This window comes from Quercus robur, chromosome 1, assembly GCF_932294415.1.
Source record: "Quercus robur chromosome 1, dhQueRobu3.1, whole genome shotgun sequence".
In the NCBI taxonomy this organism is placed as follows: domain Eukaryota; kingdom Viridiplantae; phylum Streptophyta; class Magnoliopsida; order Fagales; family Fagaceae; genus Quercus; species Quercus robur.
In genome coordinates this window covers 33834631-33847569 of record NC_065534.1, presented here as the reverse complement: position 1 = coordinate 33847569, position 12939 = coordinate 33834631, and the positions used below count along the sequence as shown (strand labels likewise).

Here is a 12939-nt window from a genome sequence, read left to right as displayed (position 1 = left end):
CCACTTCAAATCACCAATGCGTGTTTTTGTATGTTTTTCTTCTTGGGTTCGCTTAAAAGTAGGTAATAATGGAAGAAAATAAGGAAGTAAAACTGAATTTAAGCTTGCCATAAGCTAAAATAAGAATAAATCAGGCTTCGGGGTCGAATTGAATAATATTTTTATGTAATTTTAATATCCATATAATTTGGATATTGGATAATGTGTCTTCTTGAGAGAAGTTACCTTTGAATAAATAAAAAAGCAATAATCCAAGAAGATTGAGTAAAACTATGAATAGAAACAATAATGGGAATTGTGTTTTGCCTTTATCTTATTGTCTATCTTAGGTCACTTGGCATATAGAATATATCTATGAGATATTTTTCTCACAATATATGACATCCACATTTGTGGGATTCACTCATGTTGTAAGAGAGATGTCTCATAAGAGTATGTATGTCAAATGCACTACATTCATGACATGATTTTTTTTTTTTGGAATGATTCATGACAGGATTTTAGTGTAATTTCGAAACTATGGCAAATCACAAATGCATTTATCGTAGTTAGACCTTTACTATCTATATTGAATCTGTTCACATTTCCTTCCCATTCCAAAAGAAAAGTCAAAAAGCAGTAAAGCATAAATCTTAGTTGTCAGTTGTCTTCTTATCAAAAAAGAAAAAAGAAGTTGTCAATGGTCAAATTTTAGATCATCCTTAGCAACATCTATCGTGTAGTACATTTAACGTAATATTGCTGCACTAGCTTGAATTTATTTACCAGTTAGGTGCAACAATTTATTGTTGCCTTGCCTATAAGCTACGTATGAGATTGGATTTAACTGTGAGATTTGTTCATGGCAATTAAAGCCCACATTTTAGAGTTTACTCAACAACTACAATTTAATTGAACACATTATAGAAGCATAGAGAGATCTCACTAAACTGACATAGTAATGAGTAAACTTTTTTGAAGAGAAAAAAGTATGATCAACTCTTCAAGAAATATACATTTTAGATGTCAACTTATATATAAGCATAGAGATCTCTTATGCCGAATGCTAAAAACTTATCTGGCGTAGGGAGTGTCTCAAATTGCATACATATTCTTGTACTCACCGTTGAGGATCTCAGAGTCTGACATCACTGACAGTGACAAGGATCTTGATCCACTGCCAAGTGATGATTTTCTCCGAATGTTCCTCATATTGGAGGCCTCAATCCGATGCCTAATGACCCAATAACACATAGTACCCAAAGTAGCGGCCATTATGGTTGTTCCTATAATTGTTACTCCAATTGCCAGCCACCTTTCACTCTCACCGACCACAACAAATGACAGAGCCAAGAATGCCACTGAAACAAGTGCACAAGCCAACCACATTAGCTTGTTGATAACTGCCATCATTTGCTTCTTTGCCTTGCTTTCTATGACTACCACTGAGGTCTGCACCACCACAACTGCCAGAGAAATAAAGAGTGCAATGGAATCAAAGATGATGAAGATAATAAATGGCACTTGGGGAGCAATATTTGCTTCCCCTAGGGAGACTCCAGGAGGAATGTTTTCTGGGTCGTCAACATATTGCCCAGGGACTGTGAATATGGCTGCAAATGCGACTGTGGCAATGAGGACAGCTACAACAGTTGTGGAGTTGATTGCATTGTTGAGACCTTCTGTGTGCATTTTGTTGATACGGTGGGCTATGCCTCGAACACGTTTTCTGGTCTGCCGGGTCTGATCTAGCTGGTCATGGACTTCATGCTTTATGTCACTAACCGTTTGTTTCAACTCACGGGCAGTGCTTGGTGCTTGAGGCCTGAGGTTTTTGGCGCTCTGAACCCCATAATCCTGAAGAAGGGCTGCAACATCAGCTTGGCCAGTTTTCTCTGCAGTGTCAGTGGCAGTTTCACCAGTCCTGTTAACGGCTTTTGTGTCTGTCTCATTGTGTTCGAGAAGCATCTTCACAATCTGCACAAATAGTTACTTAAATTATGTCAACTTCTTCCTTTCAGCTGATTCTATTAAGAAAAGTATGATGGCGTAATTTCTGCAATATTAAAAATACATTTGATCAATCATAAAAGAAGTTACAGAAGGTGTGGTTAAACTAAAATAGTTGCAGATGAATCATAGCCCTGAAAAAGGGTGCATTGTGGGATAGCAAAATTGTTTGAAGTATTGCACGTGGCAAGTTAGTATACCTATCTTGTGCTTGGTGACACAACCAGGGGGTATTCTGAAAATGTAACTTCTCCACTCAAAAAATTTGGTTATTATTGTTTGACCAAGCTATTTGGAAAACTAGAGTTGAAAAATTAATCCAGAAAGAAAGTTATAACGCCATTCATGTTCTGAAAATATCATTCTCCATGGTGGCACTGGCATCAAAGGAGAACAATTATGATCAATAAAAGATGAAAACAGAACTGCCTTTAACATATGAAAAAATAATGTTCAAAAGCATAAGCATTTATACAAACTACAACACTAAAGAGCTAGAGGGCGGTGAGTGACAAAAACAAAGGTTTCTCATCCCAGACTAAAACAGATAAATACTACAATCTATGACATTTCAGAAAAGCCAGCTGAAGGCTTCGAAATCTTTTAATTAAAAAATATAGATGCCCAATTGAAGAAACTTACTCCATTAGAGAAAACCTATGAGAGGACAACTGTAAGAACTTGATCTGAACAGTTATTAGTGGAAGTAAATTATATATGAACGGTATCCTTACTTTATTTCTCAGATGATGATTGATGAGGATGTTAAAGTAATGCAATTCAAGCAGAAGTTTATCTATGTTGTTTTTATTTTTAACATATCCTTCTTTCAATCTAATTGGTTTTGTAAAATGAAAAGGGATGGATCCAAATGAAGCGCTTTCCAGCACCAACTTCTTAAAACATTAAAATCTATAACTATTAATGTAATTAAACAGGTAGTACATCACCCTCTTCGAATAAATAACTTTCCCATGGACTATTCTCAAATTTGTATTCAGTTTCTAATTTTCTCTAGGCAGCATATACCCAGAAAAGTGACCTCTCACGTTTCACAGGAAGCAGCAACATCTATCAAACAAATAATAGTTGAATTCCAAACTATATTTTCCCTTGGTTGCTTGTCTCAATAACCATGCACAACAATAACAAGAAGGCGCCCTGATGAAATGTCTGTGCCATGATTCATGAATTAGTTTAATTAAAAGAAAAAAAAAGGTCATATTTAATGCTATGATGCATTTAACTCCATCAGCATAAGCTCAAATCTGAAATTTATTATCAAAACAGCAAGAAGTTTTCATCATTATAGATAAATAACAACTAACAAGGCAGGGAGAGGCAAATTTACCTGAGCTCTACCTTTCCTGGTTGCTATATGCAACGCGGTGTTGCCCTTATTATCAACTATGTTTACCGTCAAAGGATCTGCCTTAATCAGCTCCCCCACCACCTCACTACTCTGTCCCTTCACTGCCATGTGTAGTGCAGTCTGCCCCTTCTTATCAGTCCGTTTGGTAATCCCAGGCTCCTTTTCCAGAAGTGCTTTCACAACCTCCAAATGCCCATTTCGCGCTGCAGAGTGCAAGGCAGTCTTCTGATTGCTTCTAGCAATGGTTGCCAGGCTACTTTCTGCCTCTAACAAAAAATTCACTATCTCAATGTGCCCTTGTGTTGCAGCAGTGTGCAAAGCCGTGGTGTTTGATCCATCCACGGTCATAGACAATTCTGGATGGACCTCCATTAAGACCTTCAATATCTCTGCAACAAGGCAAAATAGAACTCAAATTCCCTCCTGAAAAGCAAAAATCCACAAAGAGCAAACAGACAGAATTATTTTAAGTGACTACATACCCAAGTCCCCTTGTTTTGCAGCAATGTGGAATGCATCAAAGCCATTTCTTGCTTTAATGCCAGCATCAGCAAGATCATAGTACTTGATCATCTCCCTAACCAAATCAACATAACCATATTCTGCTGCAACATAAAGGGCTGTCTCACCAGCTTGATTTTGCTTTTCCAACAATTCCTTCAATTCAGCCTCTCCGGTGCCACTAAAGATTTCTGTTACAGCAGTAAGATTCCCTTCTCTTGCCGCAGTATGCAAAGGCGTATCGTCACGTTTTCCAGTCAACTGTTTTGTCATCTTCTTCTGAGGCAGGCTTGTCTGCCCTGCTTGTGGCTGCTCTGCTGGTTTCTCCATTGGATTCAATGATTGAAAATCCCTCTCCTCAGCTAGCTCCAATCAATACTTCATAACTTATTCATCTGCCCAGCAAAAACCCAGATAAAAAATCACACTCTTAATCCAAAATAACCAATATATGCTCAAAACAACTCAAAGAAAAAAGAAAACCATTAGAATTTTTCTGGAATTCTTTCTTTTTTTGGGGTAACCATCCCAAATCAGTGGCCTGATTACAACAATAATCCAGATTTTAATCTTTCTGACATAAATGCAAGTTGCTCTGCTCATGAACCCACCCCATTATCCATTTATGTCAAACAATTAATGAATCTCCAGCAAGCCAATCACATTTTTGAAAAATGAAAAGAAAAAAAAAAAAAAAAAATCTACCCCACTTAAGTACAATGAACAAAGTTTTGGTTTTCGGTTTTCCTTTTCTCTATCAACAACAAGATCAAACAAAGAAAGAGAGGTGAAACCATAAAAGAATGAACACGAGCATTTTATTACCTGGGGTTTGAAGAAAGGAGCTCTCTAATTGGTTTCCTCCATCTAACACCGATGAACCCCATATAATTGAGAGGAGCAGACTCTGGACAATCATCATGGGATCAACATAACACCCTGTAATGGATATTTAGGATTTCCATTAATGATAGAACATTTAGAGTGGTCCTCTTATATTGGAGGATGGAAGAAAGAACAAGAAAGGAATAACAACAACAATATTAGTGGTATAGGGCTATTATAGGCTTAAGATACATGAAATGCACATGTATGCAACCGGGCATTGCACCCACACTTTTTCTTTTTAATGTGAGCCTTAATCAAAACCCAAAGGCCAGAGCTTATTCACGAAGTCACGAACCACTCAAGAGGGAGAGCCTTTTGTAAAGGTGGTGATGATGACAACGTTGGCTGGAGAAAATGAAAATGTGCGAAATCAAAAATTTATGAAGGAAAAAAAATAGGCAAAAGAGAGCCAAAACCAGAGGTGGTGGCCCTTGAGAAACAACGGTAATAGCAGCACCACGCGCGCTTGTATCTCCAAAGTCGCAAGTGTCATGCCTCCGCTGGACCAAAACAATTTATTCGTTGACTCTCTCTCTCTCTCTCTCTCTCTCTTCATTCTGATATTTTTTTTTTCTTATTTTATGAGAAATTTTGTCTGGAGCCCAAGTTAAATGTGTTAATCAATTTAAATTAAAAAAAAAAAAAAATCTTTTCAGTGATACATATAAGTACTTCTACAATTACAACCTTTGAGCCACGATCTTCTAAAAAAACAAAAAACCATTGTGCCACAATTTTTTCATAGAAAATCGTTTTTATATGAATCTTCTATTTTTTTCTTCACTATTCAATGCTCCGCTACATCATAATGGCACAAAAATGAAGTCCACAAACATTCTCATATGAAATATTGAAATGGGTCTATAATATGATTTACTATATATCATCTTCTCATAGATAATAAATAAACAAATAATTGCATCAACTTATTCTTTACATAACTCAAAACATATATTAAAATAAATAAATACTCCATCAACTTATTCTTTGCATCAACTATCTTTTAATTCAACTTAATTACAATAAATACTCTTCAAAGATATTAGATAAATATTTTTTATTAAATAAATTAGAGATTACACAGTTAAATAATAATATAGTTTTGAAAATTATGAAACATGAAAATTTTAATTAATTTTAAATAATCTATATATATTATATATATAAAACCGAAGCCTTTGCTAGCACCACAATTTTCCACGTCAGCACAATATTTAAAAAATAAAAAATAAATAAAAATTATAACTCCTCAAAACCCTAGCAACCTTACCCCTCTCTCAAGTTAAGAAATATAAAGCCACGGTTTCTGCAAACTCTCTCTTTCTCCAGACGTAAGAAGCCCTAAAGCATTCAAGATCTACAAAACCCTAGCAACCTTACCCCTCTCTCAAGTTAAGAAATATAAAGCCACGGTTTCTACAAACTCTCTCTCTCCAGACGTAGGAAGCCCTAAAGCATTCAAGATCTACAATGCACGGTATAGATTTTAGCTTATAAAGTTCAGCTTTTGTAAGGTTAGTTTTGTTTACATATTAATTAATACATAGTACTTTGTTCACCATTGAATACTCATATAATCAATTTCTAATTCAGTGTTCAAGAATTAAACCAAAATTCTAATTGCGCTATCATAAAATATTATTATTACTATGAATTTTATGGAGTTGCGGTGTTCAAGAATTAAACCAAAATTCTTTTAAATTATCTATAATATTTTGTCCTCTGAAAATTTTATCTCTTTGATTTTAGTATATTGTGTTTCTTAAGCTATAGAGAGATTTTCTTTGGTTTCTGCAAACTCTCTACAACTCACGGTATAGCATTCAAGATCTACAACTCACGGTATAGATTTTAGCTTATAAAGTTTAGCTTTTGTAAGGTTAGTTTGTTTATATATTTAGTCCTTATGTTTAGATTTAGGTTTAGGTTTTAAGAGATTTATATATTACTACTATGTGGCTGAATTTCCCGTGACATCAGTTTTATGTTTTTTTTTTTTTTTTTAATTTGTTTTATGTAAGGTTAGTTTGTTTACATCAGTTCTTTATCTCAAAGATAAGGCTTTTATTTCTACCGCAAAAACTATTTAGGTATGTATCCCTTGTAAGCACACATGAACTTAAATTGTCTTTTAATATATGCATGCTTTATTATTTTCTAATAGTTTTCCCGTGCATCGCACGGGTTAGCGACTAGTTTAATTAATAAACATCACTTTATATGCCTAAATATATACAAGTCAATTGTAATGATACAATTTGGCTCTCAAGCCCAAATGATGGATAAATTTAGGCCCAAAGAGCCCAATACAATGAATTTGTAAAGAGTGGGTTGAAAAATTGGGTTTTAATAATCAGACAACAAGCAAAGTGGATCTAAATGACAAGAAAATGAAGAAAGACTGGTTTAATCTAAAGAAAATCGTCCTCGACACAATTCGAGGAGATCAGTTCTTATATATTTCTTCTCAAGTTTGATTACAAGTTCAACTCTTGATTGCTACAATATTTTTCTCTCAATTTCTCGATCCCCCTCTCTCATTCACTTCTTCGTATTTTATATTATCCCTTTCCCTTCATCTTTGCTCTCCATGTGTAGGTTAGATTGTTAGTGTTAATCCTTGTCACATCAGTACTTTCCTGAAATTTATGGAGAGTAGCTGTAAGGCTGAAAACTACTGTTTAGGTATCACTTCCTCATTAATGCGGCCAAAGGATTAGTTGTAGAGTATTTAATGCGGTGGTAACAACTTTCCCTTAGATATTTCCTACCTCCCAGTTATCCTGTATGTTCATAACATATGTCTTTATCAATAGAATTTCCCGGAATGTCATCCTGGAGGATAGGACACTCCTTCTGACCTCTGCTTCGCTTAACCGAGGAGATACTCCTCCTCGACTTACCTTCCCTAGCATTCTCACCTGTAGCTCGCTCATGGAGTCCTGAGTCTTACATACTCATTACTATTTATCTGTCCTCGAACCGCAAAGTATCCTCGGACAAGGCCCAGGACCCAACATATGTTCTTGGGCCCCTTATCCCAACATCAATAATAATAATAATAATAATAACTGATGGTGTTGCAAATAATCCTAAGCCCATAATTCGTCCATATGTATCGTCCAACGACAGAAGCAACAACAAGCGTACCAACAACCCTCGTCCGTATATGGACGAGCTTAACACCTCTAAGATCTACTTGTCATTTATGAACGACAAGCCTTCCAAGATGATCTCGTCCGTCTTTCACTAAAAGTGGACGAGATCATCCTGGAGGTCTCGTCCATCCTTGCTATGGATGGACTAAAAGTGGACGAACTCCTCATGAAGGTCTCGTCCATCCTCACTATGGATGGACGAGTTCATCGGCCCGTCCGACCTAAGTAACTTCCACAGCGGTTACTCCCAATTCTCCGGACTCCTCGACACTGGGAACGGTTACCAAATAGATAACCGTTCCACACACTATATAAGGCTTCTTCGATGAAGGAAAAAGGTATTCAGACATTTTCTTACTTTTAAGAGAATACTTCTTTGTTACAGAGAGTTCCAAGGAACTAACTTGATCATCGGAGGATTTTCGGCCGGTCATCACCGGTCCCCTCTGATTCTGTGTTTTTGGTATTACAGGAGATAGCCCGAAGATCAACGTTCAAGTCTTATCAACCCACTGATAATCAAGGAATCATCAGTTGGCGCCGTCTGTGGGAACGATTGTTTTACAGTTTGTTTCTCCGTGACAAAGGGTTGATGGTTCGGACTAGATCAAGGGCTACTAGCCCAGGCCATCAGGGAAGCAGCAACCCGCTTCGCGATCGCCAGTCTGCGCCGGTCATGCAGTCATCTGCCCAACATGCACAATCTATGGCAGACGCTATGGCGGAGTTGACTCGCCAAAACCAAGAATTACGAATGGAGATCAATATGAGGAGGCAAACACAAGAAGAACGTGAAGGAAGACAAACAGATGGTCATGGTGGAAGAGAGAATACCGAAGTCGGAAGTCAGTTTAGAGGCACCACTTCGCGAACGGTACCATACTTGAAGGAAGAAATGGACCAAATGAAGAGAGTTATGGAGGAGATGAAAGAGAATATGAAAAGAACGAATCCGATAGAAGACTTGGTTCACAGGACTGATTCTCCCTTTACGGCCTCCATCAACGATCACCCACTACCATCAAAGTTCAAGTTGCCTTCTCTGGATTCATATGATGGAACACGTGACCCGTTTGATCACATAGCCACTTTCAAGACCACCATGCATCTTCAAGGAGTGCCTGATGAGATAATGTGTAGAGCCTTCCCAACCACCCTTAAGGGTTCGGCGCGAGTTTGGTTTAGTAAAATACCTCCAAATTCGGTGAGTTCTTTTGAAGAGTTGAGCAAGTTATTTATTAACAATTTCATTGGAGGACAAAGGCACAAGCGTTCCTCGTCCAGTTTGTTGACGATAGAGCAGGGAGAGAACGAGAACCTTCGGTCATTTATCACCCGTTTTAACAGGGAAGCTCTCAGTGTGGACGAAGCAGATGATAAGCTTCTACTGGCAGCCTTCCACAACGGGGTGAATTCAGATCTGTTTATACATAAGCTCTACGAGAAAGAGCCCCAGTCCATGGCCGAACTCGTCCATTCGGCTCAAAATTTTATGAATGCAGAAGATGCAATCATTGCTAAGAAGAGGAAGAGGTCCGAGAGAATGGACGCAAATCCCAGTCGTCAGCACGAGCAAGGTACTCGTCCAAAGAAGGGACGGATGGAGGAAAGGAGAGATCGAGAAAATAAGAAGCCAGGCCCTCCAGTACGGAACCAGCAGTATACCCCTTTAAACGCCCCACTTGAGCAAGTCCTTATGCAAATCAAGGATGATCCTTCCCTGAAGTGGCCGGAGAAAATGAAGGGTGATCCCAACAAGCGCAACAGGAACAAGTACTGTCGTTTCCATAGGGATCATGGTCATGACACGGACGAGTGTTTTGACTTGAAGCAACAAATTGAAAATCTCATAAGGCAAGGGAAGCTGAGGGGTTTCCTTGGACGAGACCAGAGGGACGAGAAACAGAAAGGAAAGATGGAAGATTCATCGCGACCACCACTCGGGGAGATAAGGGTCATCATTGGGGGAAGTACAACTGGCCAGTCGTCCAAGTCCAAGAAAGCTTACTTGAAGGTAGTACAAAGCGTCCAGCTTTCTGGACGGTCACCAATAGCAAGATCCACGGACGAGCGGGCAATTACTTTCACGGACGAGGACGCTGGCAGAATTCATCACTCTCATGATGATGCCCTCGTCATCTCCTTACTAATTGCAAACTACACAACCAGAAGAGTGCTTGTGGACAATGGAAGCTCAGCAGACATTTTATATTATCCAGCTTTTCAGCAGATGAGATTAGGACGAGACCAGCTCCGTCCAGTGAACTCCCCCCTAGTAGGCTTTGGTGGGATGAAGGTGCAACCAGTGGGTACCATTTCTTTATCCGTGATAGTGGGGGCATATCCACGACAGATTACCAAGGATGTGAACTTCCTTGTGGTAGACTGTCCATCCTCTTACAATGCCATCATTGGGAGGCCAACTTTGAATAGTTGGAAAGCTGTTACCTCCACTTACCACTTATCAGTCAAGTTTCCAACAGAACACGGGGTAGGACAGGTACAAGGTGACCAACTGGCAGCAAGAGAGTGTTACTTGGCCATGCTGGCCATGGATGAACAAGTTCAAGCAATGAACATTGAAGAAAAGAGGGTTGTAGCAGAACCTACTGAAGCATTGGAAGATATTCCCTTGGATGAAAATAACCTTGAGAGGTGTACCAGGGTTGGAGCAGATTTAGAAGAGAAGATTAAGACGGACCTCGTCCAATTTTTGAAGAACAACATCGACGTGTTTGCGTGGAGTCATGATGATATGCCGGGTATAGACCCTAGTGTCATTACCCACCGTTTGAATGTCTGTCCTTCCTCCAAGCCTGTGCGGCAAAAGAAGAGGGTGTTTGCCCCAGAAAGAGATAGTGTAATCAAGGACGAGGTCCAAAAGCTGATGGTAGCAAAGTTCATTCGGGAAGTGTACTACCCGGATTGGTTGGCCAATGTAGTAATGGTCAAAAAAGCGAATGGAAAGTGGAGAATGTACGTTGACTTCACTGATCTGAATAAGGCTTGCCCCAAGGACAGCTATCCGTTACCGCGCATTGACCAGTTAGTAGACTCAACTGCAGGCCACAAATTGCTTAGCTTCATGGATGCCTTTTCAGGATACAATCAGATAAGAATGGACGAGGCTGATCAAGAGAAGACATCTTTTGTCACCAGTCAAGGCTTATTCTGCTATAAGGTGATGCCGTTTGGTTTAAAGAATGCAGGGGCGACATATCAGAGGTTGGTCAACCACATGTTCCGTCCGCAGATTGGGCGGAATGTGGAAGTCTATGTAGATGACATGCTGGTGAAAAGTCAAGACGAAGGAAGACATCTAGACGACCTGCAGGAGACATTTGAGACATTGAGGCGGTATCACATGAAGCTGAATCCTAGCAAATGTGCTTTTGGAGTATCATCAGGGAAATTCCTTGGCTTTATGGTATCCCACAGGGGAATTGAAGCAAATCCAGATAAAATTCAAGCAATACTGGACATGAAGCCACCGCAAAGTACTAAGGAAATCCAATCCCTCACTGGACGAGTCGCTGCGCTTAACAGGTTTGTCTCTAAAGCTACTGATAAATGTTTGCCATTTTTTAAGGTTCTCAAAAAAGCATTCGAATGGACCGACGAGTGTCAGAGAGCTTTCGAAGATTTGAAGGTATACCTTACCAGGGCACCGCTGCTAAGTCCATCAGTGGAAGGAGAGGAACTATATTTGTACCTAGCGGTAACCCCATATGCTGTGAGCTCAGCATTGATAAGAGAGGAAGATAAAGTCCAAAGACCTGTGTATTATACAAGCAAGGCATTGAAAGGAGCGGAAGGACGATATCCACAAATGGAGAAGTTGGCCTTCGCACTGATCACAGCGTCAAGGAAGCTGAGGCATTATTTCCAAGCACATGTCATTAATGTTATGACAGATCATCCTCTCAAAAAAGCAATGAATAGACTGGAAGCTGCAGGACGATTAATCCAGTGGGCTGTGGAGCTAAGTGAGTTCGATATCAGATATCAACCAAGGCATGCCATAAAAGCTCAAGCCCTAGCAGATTTTATCGCAGAGTTTACCCCAAGTCATAATGAGGCAGAGGAGAGCAAGAGATGGATCGTCCATGTGGATGGTTCGTCTACACGGCATGCAGGAGGAATTGGTGTGGTCTTGCAGTCCCCAGAGGGAGACAAACTGAAACATAAAGTCCGTCTACAGTACCAAGCGACAAACAATGAAGTCGAATATGAAGCCCTCCTCAAAGGGCTAGAATTGGCGAAGTCCGTGGAAGCCAAGTCCATATGTGTTATGGGAGATTCCCAACTGATCATGGGGCAAGTGAATGGGATGTATGAAGCGAAGGAAGGACGAATGAAGAAATACCTTGGTAGGGTGATGCGCCTTGTGAAAAGGTTCGAAAAAGCTGACTTCGTTCAAATCCCCAGGGAGGAGAACGTGGAAGCTGATACTATAGCAAAAGAGGCCTCAGCAGATGAATCATTAGAGAAGTCAGATGAAGTTCAGTATATGCCGAGTATAGATGCCCAGGAAGTACAGCAGGTGGATAACAAAGAAAATTGGATGACTCCCATTATATCATATTTGAAAGACGGACGACTACCAGAAGAAAAGGACGAGGCCAGAAAGGTGAGGGTGAGATCAGCTAGATACGTCCTTATGAATGAAGTGCTATACAAGAGAGGCTTCTCTCAACCTTACCTTAGGTGCCCTGCTCCGGACGAAGCGAACTACGTGCTGAGAGAAGTTCACGAAGGGGCATGTGGCAATCACTCAGGAGCCAGATCACTTGTCCACAAGGTCGTCCGTGCAGGATATTACTGGCCGAACATGCAAGCTGATGCAAAAGCATACGTTAAAGTCTGCGACCAGTGCCAGCGATTTAGCAATGTCCCCAGGCAACCGTCGGAATACCTCACCCCAATGGTAGCACCGTGGCCCTTTGCACAATGGGGATTGGACATTTTGGGTCCCTTCCCTTTGGGAGTAAGGTAGATGAAGTTCTTAGTTGTGGGCATCGATTACTTCAC

The 12939-nt window shown here is 39.8% G+C and overlaps 1 protein-coding gene across 2 annotated transcripts; it reads right to left on the bottom strand.

Moving 5' to 3' along the window:
- Nucleotides 1-921: 921 nt before the first annotated feature.
- LOC126732540 (ankyrin repeat-containing protein At5g02620) lies at nt 922-5127 on the bottom strand. 2 transcript variants are annotated; one of them, XM_050435462.1, is made up of 5 exons: nt 5046-5127; nt 4688-4801; nt 3844-4257; nt 3341-3750; nt 922-1956 (listed from the first exon to the last, which is right to left on the bottom strand). In XM_050435462.1, exons 3-5 carry the CDS (start codon nt 4190-4192, stop codon nt 1075-1077), a joined length of 1641 nt encoding a protein of 546 aa, XP_050291419.1. In that variant the 5' UTR covers nt 4193-4257; nt 4688-4801; nt 5046-5127; the 3' UTR covers nt 922-1074. The 2 variants fall into 2 exon arrangements, with proteins under 2 accessions (XP_050291419.1, XP_050291416.1); XM_050435459.1 differs by having other exon boundaries at nt 4688-5113.
- Nucleotides 5128-12939: the final 7812 nt, after the last annotated feature.